The 13,635-nt window shown below is 46.4% G+C and overlaps 1 protein-coding gene across 1 annotated transcript in view; it reads right to left on the reverse strand.

The window, feature by feature from the left end:
* Positions 1–2,647: 2,647 nt before the first annotated feature.
* Positions 2,648–13,635, reverse strand: part of HUWE1 (HECT, UBA and WWE domain containing E3 ubiquitin protein ligase 1) — a 74,078-nt gene continuing 63,090 nt past the window's right edge. Inside the window, exons 65-80 of the mRNA XM_081893586.1 lie at positions 13,328–13,446; positions 13,066–13,222; positions 11,943–12,075; positions 11,654–11,856; positions 11,286–11,413; positions 8,583–8,679; positions 8,272–8,427; positions 7,942–8,187; positions 7,562–7,679; positions 6,865–7,005; positions 6,331–6,618; positions 6,114–6,219; positions 5,239–5,356; positions 4,554–4,735; positions 3,936–4,126; positions 2,648–3,176 (exon numbers count right to left, since the gene is read on the reverse strand). Coding sequence (XP_081749712.1) covers positions 3,074–3,176; positions 3,936–4,126; positions 4,554–4,735; positions 5,239–5,356; positions 6,114–6,219; positions 6,331–6,618; positions 6,865–7,005; positions 7,562–7,679; positions 7,942–8,187; positions 8,272–8,427; positions 8,583–8,679; positions 11,286–11,413; positions 11,654–11,856; positions 11,943–12,075; positions 13,066–13,222; positions 13,328–13,446 — 2,486 coding nt within the window. The 3' untranslated portion in view covers positions 2,648–3,073. The remainder of the gene's footprint in view (positions 3,177–3,935; positions 4,127–4,553; positions 4,736–5,238; positions 5,357–6,113; positions 6,220–6,330; positions 6,619–6,864; positions 7,006–7,561; positions 7,680–7,941; positions 8,188–8,271; positions 8,428–8,582; positions 8,680–11,285; positions 11,414–11,653; positions 11,857–11,942; positions 12,076–13,065; positions 13,223–13,327; positions 13,447–13,635) is intronic.

A 13,635-nucleotide genomic window follows, 5' to 3' on the forward strand; every position in this document is an offset into this window, starting at 1 on the left:
TGCCACTCACAAAACCTAAGGATATAGGCATCATGTTGTTAAGCCCAGCTGTAGCTTCACTACTAGTTAAAAAGTCAGCAAATTAGCTGTTGCCTCCCCAGTGCAGATCTCTGTAACTTCATTTTGAAAAGTTCAAGCAGATTGCCGAAAAGTGCTCATCTTCCTTTCCTCTGAATGACAGTTTTGCCTTTCTTAGGAGAAATCTGTACAGTAGGCCCAGCTGTTATTGCTGGGGAGACAGAAACTGGACAAACTTGTTTCCGCCCTCCTGACCACAAGCATGAAAGTAGTAAAGGGACCCCTGACCATTAGGTCCAGTCGTGACCGACTCTGGGGTTGCGGCGCTCATCTTGCTTTATTGGCCGAGGGAGCAGGCGTACAGCTTCCGGGTCATGTGGCCAGCATGACTAAGCCGCTTCTGGCGAACCAGAACAGCGCATGGAAATGCCGTTTACCTTCCCACCGGAGCAGTTCCTATTTATCAACTTGCACTTTGACGTGCTTTCGAACTGCTAGGTTGGCAGGAGCAGGGACCGGGCAGCGGGAGCTCACCCCGTCGCAGGGATTCGAACCGCCAACCTTCTGATCGGCAAGTCCTAGGCTCTGTGGTTTAACCCACAGCGCCACCCGCATGAAACTGGACAAACTTGTTTCCTCCCTGCTGACCACAGGCATGAAAGTAGTAGCGTCATTCAATTTTGCCCTAAATGAAGCAGTAGGGTACAGAAAGGAATAGACATGGAAATTTTAAAGAGACTTTCAGAAGACAGAAAAGAGGAGTGGGCAAGAAGCCATTGCCTCTTACATAAGAAAACCATTCAAGAGGTTTCATCAGCATTCTGCTGGCTCATTAACTGCCTCTGAGTGATGTTTCTCCAGGTGGAGTGCTGGGGTTAGTGACCTTCTAGGTGATGTTGGGACCAACATGGTAAATGGCCACATATGATGGGAGATGCAGTTCAACAAGATCTGGAGAGCCAGTTTCCCCATTCCTGTTTGCCCTCTTACTACCAGACCACCCATTTCAAAATCTGGGAGTCTTAATCCTCTACCAAAGCAACAAACAATAGGTAGTGATGCAACATGTATTAATATTAGGTATTCGGAAATAACAAAACACTCCACTTTGAGATTCAGTGCCCAGAATAAATGATTCAGAAGTTATTCTGGTCTTCCGAGATTGTTCACTGAGTTCACAGAGGAATTTCTGGGAAGGACTCACGTGGCAGAAGGGATAGAAATAGGATGACAGGAAACTGCATTGTGGGGTGGAGGAAAGGGAGCTTGTGTTGGCCACTCAAGCCCCAACCTGTTAAATGAGAAGCATTGCCAGCTTCTTAGCATCTTGCCTTTTCAGACATAACTCCAAGGTATTTTTGCCAAAGCAATGTGTGGTACAAACCTGGTTAAAGGAAGTGAGGTTTGATTGCTCAGGATGCAAAATGGCATGCTGGCTAGTGATCTCATAAAATGCAAGGATGCCATGCGCTGGCTGGACACAGACGAATGGTTGGAGGCGCCGGCTGGGGAACCACCAAGGGAAGAAGACTCAGAGCCCAGGGAATGGTGCTGGGATGACGATGAGTGGTCAGAGCGCCAAGCCTGGAAGGAGGAGGTGTCAGAAGCTGAAAAGGTAACGGTTTAGTGAGCAGGGAGGGTCTGTGTCAGAGAGAAGTCCAGAAACAGAAGGTGAAGCAGGAGAGGAGGGAGTCCAAGAGGCAGAGATGAGACAGGCTGGTGAAGAAGCTAGGATGTCTCCCCGCTGCCTGCTGCAACAAGCCACTTATCTCCCTGGTCACCCAGGACCAGAAAAGGGGTGAAGGGAGAGGAGCAGAGACGGGCATGTTGGCAGAGATTGTTAGGAAAGGACGGGATTTAGACAGCTGAGGGAAGGTGTGGATCTACCAAGAACTGTTGTGCTCATTAGGCCTGGCTCCCCTGAGCAGACCTTGTTATCTTCTAATGAAGAGTTAATTTCACATATTCTGTGTGATTTATTGTTGGCTACGTCTGATACACAACTAGAGATGCCACCCTGTCTTCCCAAAACTGCCAAAATCAAGAGCTGCTTCCCTCTCACGCTGAATATACACACCCCGTTTCCAGCAAATAAAATTAGTGGTGAAAACTGGCACAAGAAGCTGCCTTATACCAAGTCAGACCATTAGTCTATCTAGCTCAGTATTGCCTACACTGACTGGCAGAGGCTCTCCTGATATTGAGATTGACGACATTCCCAGTCCTACCTGGAGATGCTGGAAACTGAACCCAGGACCTTCTGCATGGAAAACAGATGCTCTACCACTGAACTACAGTCATAGGTGCTAGAAGCAAGATCTACCCCAGCTTGCCAGAACACTATGCAGACAGGAAACAACCACATGGAGGACCATGGTTTGGGGTGGGCATGTTGTCAAAAGACTTCCCATCCTACTTGAGTAATCTTCGTCTTGCTAGAATTTCAGTCACAAGTGTTAACCAGCTGTACGTGGAGGTGTCTGGGATTGAACCTGGAACATTTTGTATGCAAAGCATGTATGTTACCATTCAGAATGGCCTTACGGACTCCTTCTGCATCTCCAGAAGATCTTCCCAAAGCCAGGTGGACTCTCCACTCTTACCAAAATGAACACACAAGCACAGTACATTCTTATCAAGAGTGCGCTTTTATTTTTTTTATTTTTTTTCCTTTTTTTGGAATTTTTTAAACCTTAGGTTCCCTTCCAGCAGCAAATGGGTGCCAAGGAAAGAGACCAACAAAAGAATCCAAACGCTCCCTCCCGCCGCCTCATCAACACATTCCAAGCACAAATTAAGAAATGCAAACTAAACCAAAAAATATATATATATTTATATATATAATTTGTCTTTTTCTCTCCGGGTTGCACCCCGGCCCCACCTCCGAAGACGGCTGATTGGCTGGGGGTCTCTGGCTCTCTTCAGTAAGGGGGCAGCAGGGCACGCACACACACACACAGGTGGTTGGAAAAGGGGGAGCAGCATCGCTCAGTTCCACTCCCTCCTGTTGCTCCCCAAGTCTGACAGTAGAAAAATATGGCAGCTGGAGCCACCCTTACGCCAGGCCAAAGCCCTCCGAGCACTCCTGGATGGCCAGTAGCAGCATGTGACGCAATTTCTCATAACTCTCATAGGCAGGGAGGTCCAGCTGGTTGAAACTGGAGGAAGAAAGCATCAGTGTAAGGGGGTGGGGCCAACCAGATTGACTGCAAAGTCAATGCCTTTCTTTTTTCAAAATCAGAGCAAAAGACAGTACCTTCACCCTTCCCAAACTGGCCAGAAATCTTAATCTGTAGGCCGTGATCACTTTACTGACAAAAATCTACAGATCTACAGCCTGCTCACATTTGATTCTTAGCAGTATTTAATTTCAACCATAGGACAGCCTAAGAACCTGTTCTGAAGGTCAAAATTCAGTCCTTGGAAGTGATGAACAATCCTCTGCACATGTGCAGAATGTCTATCCCAAACAATTGTCACCCCATCCAACTCCATCTGGGATTTGGATTTGCAAGGCACAAAACTGGAGTTCTGGCACCTCTTTCTTTAGGACTTGACCACTGACTCATGACTCAAGTTATAGATAGCCTCTGTTTCAGAAACACACTCATCCCCTTTCTCCCCTCCCGGCTCACAAAATCCCCAATTGTGTTTCTAGGTAAAGGAGCAACAGATACTGCTGTAGAAGGGAATCCTGTAAAATAGCTAGGACCTTACAGATATTCATAGGAAAAAACCTTCAGCAGCGTCATGGTATACGTGTTATGGCTCAAGATGATAACCAGTGAATTCTAGCACTTACAGAAGCTTGGAGGGCCTCTTGGAGTTAGGGTGATTATATGACACACTTCCATTTACATAATTTTTTTTCCTGCATAATGGAACACTAACAATGGGCTTATCCATTTGCCTCTTACCACGTGTGAGCAGAAGGCAGTCTATCTGTTGAGCGGTCGTCTCTGTGGATCTGGAATTTCTGGATGCCATTCATGCCCTCTAGGGCAGCAAACCCCTGCAAGGGCACCTTGGATGTGCCTGTGACGAACTGCAGGAACTTTGCTCTGTCTGCCTGATCAAAGGAGCGCAGGGCTCGCCAGAACCACTGAATCTGTGAAGGACAAAAGCAGGTCAGAGATGCTGGCATTTCTGAGAACGTGAGAAATTTGCAGGCCTCCAGAAGTGAAGGGCCCAGAAGGACCAACACAAAGAGGAGCCAATAGGGGGAGAGGATAGCAGAAGGGATGGGGTCACACATTTCCTGCCTTCCAAGCAGGAGGTAGCGATGATATATGCCCGACAGGAGAAGAGCCACCTTAGCGGCAAACAGAGTTCCAAGATCAAACCTGCAGTCAAACATATCAAGGCTGTGATACTATGCAAATTTACCCAAAGTCTCATTGAACTCAACCAACTAAGGAAATTGATTGTTAACATGCCAAGAAAAATCAAGAGGATTTTTCCATGAGGACTTGACACTTCCACTCTGGAGAAGGGAGAGTTGGTGAAAGGCAACCTGCCAGAAAGGAAAGGCTAACCTGGATAGAGTTTGCCTGGTACTTGTGGTACTCTGTGTTGGACTTCAGGTCATCTATGTCAATGGTGGGCAGCCCCGAGATTAGCAGCTCCAGCTCCTGCTCCGTGAAGATGGAGATGAGGCGCTTGGGGATAATCTCATAGAAGCCCTCCAAGAAGGCAGCCAGCTGCTTGCGGATTGCTCCTGCCAGAAGGGAATATGGATTATCAATGGGTGGGGAAGGCAATGGAAGTTCTACGTAGCCGAAGAAGAGGGGAAACTATTGCTCAGGAGGGAATAAAATCTAAACACTGAAATGTGCACATTTATGTAAAATTTACAACTTCTCACAGCTGATTGGTAGATGAATCTGCCTCAAGTAGAGAGTCTACGTAATGACCTTAGACAGAATTAGACAACTAAAGTTTTTGTTGTTGCTGTTGTTTGTACACTTTTCCTTAAAAAACACAGTTTGGCTTCCTTCTTCAGGCTATTGCTATTGATCCGGTGAAACAGCAACTCATGGACAGCTCTGGTATGACACTAGTTCTTTGCTTAGAATTTAGTATGAATTATGAGATAGGGAGGGAATGTCAATTCAAAAGGTAGACGCAAGTTAGTAAGTGGAGGGCTCCCATCTTCCAGCAGAGATGGGTTTAGATCATCAGGTTCTTTTCACTGTTCTCAGGTGTACTCCCCCAACACACCTGTCATTCGCATCTGACACACCAGGTGTACATATTCCTTCTTGTTCTCCTCAGTCACAAGGATGTTGGCTCCGTTGGGCTTAAGGTCACGTACTTCACACACACCAAACTCTTGAACCTGTTTGCGTAGGGGAGGAGGAAAGACAGAAGTGTACTAAATAAGTAGAAACTGGATTAACAAGAACATCTCTTGGGAAAAGAGAAGGCTTGCCTTGCTCTTCCTGACAAGGACCAGAAGTCAGAATGACTCAATACTGGCCTTGATTCAATCCTTTCTCAGTTTCACAAATTCCTCCTCAGCCTCAAATTACAACCCAATGGATGCTTCTCTTAACAAAACACCATAATGTAGTTGCAAGAATCAGATTTACCCCTTGTGCATAGTAAAATATAAACACACAACCAAAACAGAACAGCAGCAGCCATCATTCAGGGGCAACGAAAGACTCTGGCAGTTATCACCAGGTAATACATCCTTACTATTTTGGAACACTGTGTCCGAATGCCATTCTTGTTACAGTACTTGATAATCAATGCCAATGTCCACAGTCTCATTGTTTCTCACACTGTTTAGAGAGTTCTAATTTTTTAAGATCAAAAGAAATCTGAATTCAAAAGGAAAGAGCTGTATCCACTGCTAGAAAATCCCTGCAAATATATAGTCATCTTCATCTATTATTACACATGGAGGGATTTGTACAACTTCTGGGTGAGGAATTCTACCAATTTCTTGATTTTTATCCATCATCTTCAAAATTGTCCAAATTGAATGGTTGCCCATTCTATGCGATAGCCCTTTGTCTCTTTAGCTTCAATATCCTTCAGCTTCCAAAAGATTTGCCCCAAAATACTTCCATGAGAAGGGGACAGCTTACCTCTGTGCTGAAGGTGAGGTCATAGCCCAGTGTGGAGACATCGTTTTCCAGAAGATACACCAGTCCCTGGTAGAAGTGGTAATCCTCACTCTCCATATCTGTGTACCTGTATGGTTGAAGGAAGCTGGCTGGGTTAGGAACATGTTTTGGGAAAGACAGGAAAGCATTTTAGATAGACTAGTTCAACAAAAACCCTAAAAGCAAAGGCACTACTCACCTGACAGATTTGCCCAAGATATGCTTGTAGAAGGAGCGGGTGAAGTAGCACTCCAGCAACCGGTTATCATATACTGCTTTGGCCACAATGCGCCCTACAAACTTGAAGTAGCTCAGGTGGTTGGGGTTACAGTGAGAGGAAGGATTGATGGTGTAGGTGACTCGATCGCCAGGCGATGTGCGGAAGAGCGCATACATGGGGTTAAACATCTCCCGTGAGATGATCATGTACCACTCGCGCAGGAGACCTCCAGCATCCTGACCCTCTTCCCCTTCAAATACTATGTACCTGAAAAACAGAAGAGGATATAATAATAAGGAAATGTCAGAAGTGGAGGATGGGCTTAGAACAAAAAGGCTGGCAGGGACTGAATGTCTGGTTTATAGGTTCGATCTACAAAGTAAGGAAAAATCAACATTTAGACAAAACGTGGGCAAAGGTCCTCAGCAAGGGTAAGAAAGAAAACGGTGCACATAAGAAGACTCTGATTACAGCAGCACACTAAAAGTTCTAGTAGCTGAAGAAGTTGCTTACAATCTGTTTTTCATTTCCTCGGGCGACTTGCGATGCAACTCCCGGTATGAGTCTTCAAAGACATGATCTCGACGCACATGCACAGCCATGTCTTCTTTCCGCAGCCCCTCATCAAGTCTTTCCAACTCTTGCCGGAAGTACCTTGGAAAGAAGAGCAAGCATGTAGCCATTACCTCTCACATTGGGCAGCCCCCAGGGCTATTACTATGGAACTCCCTGAAGCCGATTCACAGTTACAGTTGCAAAGCACTAACAATGCAAGAGATGACATATTCTACAGATGTAGATGAAAAGTGGTTTGCCATCCCTCCAGCCCTTACAAAGTGGCTTCAGAATTGGGGCTGAGAGACACTTTTGACTATACTTCATTCTAGGGGAAGAAGCATATCAAACTGAATAAGACCACCCATCCAGTCACCACGACTTCTCCTGCCCCACACCGATCTTTTTGCCAATGGAGGAGCTGAACAATGCTAAGAAATGAGAAATGTCTGGGTAGCCAACCTAGAGGGCATCACAGCCAATAGAAAAGTCAGCACACAAGCCTAGAATATCACTCAAGCAATCTGCCCTAGAGATCAAAAGTGAGACATCATACTCATGCTTACAATCAATCTCTGGCGTCTCCTTGCTGTTTTTTAATTATTATTTAAAATGAATACGAAACAGAATACTAACACCCCACCCTAAAACCTACTTCCGTTTGACATCAAAATCCAGCACACGTATGTAATCCACGAGGACAGCAAAGGGGCCGTCAGCTAAATGGGTGGTGGACTGGCGCAGGATCTGGTTCAGCACAGTGCGGTGTGTTTCTGCAAGACGAGAACAAAAGTGAAGGTTCGGCTGCACGCTCCTTATTGTGTTTCTTCCAGGCATGCTGCAGAAACCCGTTAATGAAATTCCTCCACAAGTATATTCCCTAGTTAGCCACACCTTGATCCACACACTCCTCCCTCAGCAAACCAGCTGCCCTTCTGAGATAGAGACAGCCGAGAAACCCCCATTTGAAGCCCTCAAGAAAGAATTAGTCTTAATACCCTGGACACAGCCAGACATGCCACAGTTTGAACTAACCTGCAAAGCGGAGGAACTTCTGTGTGTCTGGGGGAAGGCTGGAGGAAATGTGCATGGAAGAAGGTTCACGGGAGAAAAAGGGGTCAAGGGAGGAGGGTGTTGCAGGGGTCAGTGGGGCAGGTGAAAGGGGTGGGGGCTCGTCCTTGATGTGAGCCAGCTGGCTCTCCCGGGTGTCACGCACTGGGGGCTTGCTTTCCCGCTCTGTAGCATGCACCAAAAAGAAGGCCTCCACTGCAGGCTGCAGCACTGTAGGGAAGAGAGCAGAAGGTGAAGCTCCAAGAGGCAGGGAGGCCTGAAGCAGACCAACCTTCCAGCAGCCCAGAACCTTACCAAGCACAGCATGTTGGTCATGCGATTCTTCCAGCTCCTTCAGGCACTCGCCCAGCATATCCCATAGTTCATCCAGACTGAGTTGCTCACTTAGCAGAGGCAGATCCGGAGGACGCTCCTCTTTCTCCTTCTCACCCTGCTGGGAACCTTCTGACACTGTAAGAACAAGAGATCAGTCCTTCACACTTTAGCCTTCCCAGTTCCAGGACAGGCAACTCCTTCAGACCTGTAGAAGGAGGGCCTACGGTAGGTAAAACAGCTTCTCTACTTCAGAGACAGCCACCCCTCAACTGCAAAAAGCAGATACTAACCAACTGATTGGGTGTCTTGTGTGGTGGGTGATGGCTGATCCACATCCATAGGTGATTCGTCTCTTCGTACAGAACCCTCTGCCTGGTTTGGCTCCGACTGAACAGAAGAGATGCACACATTAGTGAGGGCTGAAGCTTCCCAAGGGCACTTAGGAAATAGGTGCTGGGAGGTCAGCCCAGTAACTCCCAAAAGGCAGGGAAGAAAATGGACCATCAACAGAACTGTGCATGATGGCCCTACCACTTCCCCCATCCTTTACAAAGACCAAAAGAGGTTAAACATGCTGTTATACACAAGCTAAAATCTGCAGAGGGAATGAGCCGAATGACACAGCTACAGGAGAAATAGGGGAGCAGGAAAAAAAGCTAGCAGAAAGCATGACATGCGTGAATCTGAAGGTGGAGCACTTACAGCCAGGAGCAATGGTGAAGTGCATGCACCAGAGAGGGGAAAGTTCTTGGAATGCAAAGAACAGGCGTGGAGAGAAGAGGAAAGTTGTCATCAGGGACCTTCCTGCAGGGATAACCTCATATTCAACAAGGCCCACATGCCAGGGGCAAAGGCAGCCCACATCTCTCTACAGAAACTGGACAGGACTGGGGCCTCTAAGATGCAACAATCTGGAGAGAGGTAGGCTCAAGGATTGTACACACATTACTGTATTATCACATCCACACCACAATAGTTGTGATTGAAAAGTACACCAACGTGATTCAGTTGTGTCACTTGTGCTTGCAAACAAGCTTGGTTCTTGTTGACCTCTAATGCATTCTTTCTACCTACTGCAACCCAGAAATAAACGCAGGTTACTTTTTATTGCTTAGCTACTTCTCATAGGAAAGTAATGTGTGTACAAGCCCTAAGAATTTGGGCTTCAAGCCATGCTATGTGGTTGCTGTGCTGGTCCTGCCCCGGGGCCACACAGACAGTGGAAGTACCCTGAATACATGCTGGATCTTATAAGTGGAAGTGAGCTCTTAGAGCTACCACGGGTGTCAGCTCACTCACAGCCATGTCAAGTTGGCTTTCCAATTTGAGTGGCTTTGAGCCAGGAGAAGAGACTAAGGCTGAAGGGCAGAGGGAGACAGACCACAACTATGGATCACATGTTCAGTCCACAACTTGTACAGCTTTGGGTTAGCTCCCTTGTTGTTTGTGCTGTTTGAAACTTCCACAGAAATCCAAAAGATTTATTATTAATCACAGAACATCTGAAGTACTAAGCAAGTGTCAACGGCTGAGACCACAGCAGAGTGTCCCCTGACCACTTGTCTTTTTGTTCACTAATATTACTTGCCGCCGCCACAATGCCCACCTTTTAAAATGTCAAAATTCCAACAACTTAAGCAATCAGAATGCTAAACTTCACAAAACTGATTTGGTCTGTAGGCAATGGAAGGTTATTTCTTAAAGGCAGCGTTTTGCTTTTCAACTGAAGAATCCAGGGCGGATCACCAATGCTAAATATCTGCCACTGTAGAGATGGCTAGCTTGCTCTCAGCTTTTAACGCCCAGCTTTTCAACCAACAATCCTAGCCAAACAGTGTATGAAAAAGGCAGCTGAAACCAGAAAAAACAATCCCTACCCTGCTTACACAGCTGCAGAGCCTTCCATTTATTCCTTCTGTAACTGGTCAGGCCTTGGCTTTTCATTAGTAAGGAAGGGGAGATGCATAAAGGAACCCCCCCCCCCAAACTCAGTTCTCAATGCATAAGCAGCAGAGTTAGTGATGTATCCACCATGGAAGTGGACGGCCTTTCAAAATGGGGAAGGCATCTTGAAGCTGCAGAGGATTCTTCACCCAGCTCATTGTCTCCTACCACAAACCCCGTCCCCCATTCAACCTGCCTTCAGCAGATAACCCAAAATCATATGAAGAGGAAGCAAATAAGGTTAGAGCTATTTGGCATAGAGGTGTCCAAGACATACAGAAGCTAAACACATTTTTTAAGTGTTGGAAGAGTAACTAAAATAATAGAAAACAAAAGGGTGTACACAGGAGTGAAAAGTCCAAAGACCACAATTTGTTAAAAGGTATTATGCAAATATCCAACTCAGATTTTTCAAATCAATAAGCAAACTTCATAAAAGGTAAGCACCACCAGAGCCCATGGAGGTATATTGAGGTTGTTGGAAGAACAGCAAAGGAGTATGCATAAGCCAGGTACAAAGAAGGAAGACTTCTTTTGTCTTCAGTATTTCTTACACTTCAGCTGAAACCAGCTGTTTTCTCATCCCTCTACCCAATACATAGAACCAGTGCTTTTTTCTTGGGGTATGCAGGGGTACGCATACCATACCCCTAAACATTTTGTGAATCTTTGTACTTTTGTCCATTTACTGTATTTATTTTCCCCGATTTGAACTATAAAATGGTGGTTTTCTTGAGTCAAAATGAAAGTACCCTTAAACATCTTTTTAGGAAAAAAAACACTGCACAGAACCCAGAATCCAAATCACAAACTGCCCTCACAAGCTCTTCCTCAGCCTGCTCTGAAGAACAGCTTTTTAGGATCAAGAGCCAACAGCAGCAAGGAGCTGAAGCTTCTTCCTTCCCTGAACAAAGAGGCTCCTCTGATGACAAACCAGTTGGCATAAAAAGGGAGGAGAAAAGATGGAGAGAGGAATGTAAAATAATGAAAAAGGGCAGTTCAAATAAACAAAATGAGTGGCCTACAAGCGCCACAGGCACCATGCTAACCGTTGTTGCTTGCTGCTGCCTCCGGGCCCTCTGACCCTCACGTACCATTTGTATAATGGCGTCAGCCTCAGCCTCCAGCTGCCGAACAGCGGCCTGGATGCTGCTAACTGAGCCCAGACCGGAAGTACCTGCAAAAAGAGGGGGAGAGAAGAAGAATGAGGGTTGGTTCCTACAGCTGAGCCTGTAAGATTTAACCCCCTACTCAAGCTTTGAACCAACCCCCCAAAACTGCAGTGGCCTATGGGCCTCTCCGGTCTTCTATAGGTAAAGTATGACTGGTCTGAACCAATCAGGAGCTCTCCCACCCATGCTCTAGCATCTACAAACAGGCCTTGTGCAGACACAGCTTGCTCTCCTGCCTAACATACCTAGCCTGCCTGTCTGTTTTGCCTTTTTGTTGGCACGGCGTGTGTCATCCCGTAGCTGGATGATGACCTGCAACACCCTTAGGAAAAACTTCTGTGTGGAGGTCTTAGAAGTCAGCATGGACATTGAGGGTAGCTGGAGCTCGCGACCACCCAGAGGGCGCTTCTGTGATGCCACAATCACCACGTTCTCAGCAATGTCAAACCTAACAATTGAGGAAGAAGGTGGGGAAGAAAGTCAGAGAAGGCCACTCAAAAGACAAAGAGAAAGGCCAACTTGAAGGAGACTCACCTGCTCTGCATCTTGCCTTTCAATTTGGTGGTCTGAGGCTGTTCTTCAGGGAGCCCGTCTGGCGACAGGGACTCACACTGGACTCGACGTTGCTGCTCCAAGTTGTATTCTCGCAGCTCCGCCAAGAGAGTACCTGGAAAGGGAGAGTTGAGAATTAGTGAGTGCTATTTAAGAAAATCGATCCCACCTCTCCACTATAAAACTATACCCAACACGACAAACAATATCAAAACACATGATGGTAAGACCATTAAAATCCAGAAAACAAAGATCATGCGTTCACAATTTGAAACAGTCAGCATAAAGCCCGAGGCAATAAAAAATCCCTGCCTAAAAGGAATTGTGTTCACTAGGAAGTAGAAACTAAAAGGGCCAGTTGAATGTCCCAGTGAGAGAGCATTCCGCTACTGGGCTCTCACACATCCCAGCCAACCTAGAATAAGCCCACCCTGAGACACATAGGAAAGATTGTAGATGGTGTGAATGGTCCTGGATGTGAGCCATTTAGGGCCTGATGCCCAGTTGGTTGGCATTTTGAATTGCACCCACGAACTTACTGGTAACCAGTGCAATTGTTCTAAAATAGGTAACATGCTTACATAGTTGTGTTCATGTGAGCACCCTACAGCTGCTATATTCTGGATCAACATGGGTGGCCATGTAAGAGTACAATTTAGGACCCAGATTCAAGGGGGATTCCCCTGCCATGCTTGCTACCTTGTTCAGAACTGACTGAAATCCTGTATCTGGTTGAAACACCCTGCCCTACCACCAGAAGTAGTTCTGTTATGCTATGGTGTGACTCTTTCTAGCAGAGACAGTTCCAAAAGAGACTATAGTTCATTCAAACCTGACAGCAAGGAAAACAGTCTTATGAGTTACTATCCTCTGTGAGGAGGTTTGCCTTTAAATGTTACCCATGCTTGCACATGTAAATTCCCAGACTATCACACTGGTACATGGGAAGATCACTGAAGCCCATTGTTTCTACGAGCTACTGGCTGATATTCCTAGCTTCACATTTCTGACTGTTCACTGTGGTACTCAGTGATTGAGGCAGGGCAGGACCCTTAACCATGCCAGCTCTTCACACAGGCACTTCTCCAGTCTCATCTCTCCTTACCTATCTGCTTGCAAAGAGTGTAGCCTAGTTGCCGGGCCCCATTAAGCAGAAGCTTGAGCACAGTGTCACGTGTGGCTGAGTCACCCCGTGACAGTTGCAAAAGAACGTTGGCAGCATCTTCCAAGCCTTCTTCAGAGCAGGAGTGAGATGTCAGCACCTGGAATGGAAGATGAGAAAGTCACTGTGCAGCTGACAGCTCAAAATGTTAATACCTTCCTCTCCCCTCCCCATATTGTGTGTTGGCCACACCCACCACACTCACCTCCACAGACAGCTGTAGCTGGTTCTCCGTTAGGCCTGAGGCAGCCATTTTGCTGTCAGTTCCACCTCCACCTCCTGCTTCGCCTACCTTGGCTGGTGATTTGCTGGTTTTTGTGATAGCTGCAGAGAACGACAAGATACAAGCTAGAATCAACTTGGGATTTGACAATTAACCAGTGAGAGAATGACCAAACAAACCACCAGCTATTTTTTGAAGTCTGGGTCTCCTTTGAGCACTTGCCTACCATCTACCTCCATCCCTACACAGAAGTCACAGAGACACACTCTATCAGGCTTCTATAAGTAGGC

The sequence above is a fragment of the Podarcis melisellensis genome (genome assembly GCF_964234715.1).
Source record: "Podarcis melisellensis genome assembly, chromosome: 17".
Classification (NCBI taxonomy): Eukaryota; Metazoa; Chordata; class Lepidosauria; order Squamata; family Lacertidae; genus Podarcis; species Podarcis melisellensis.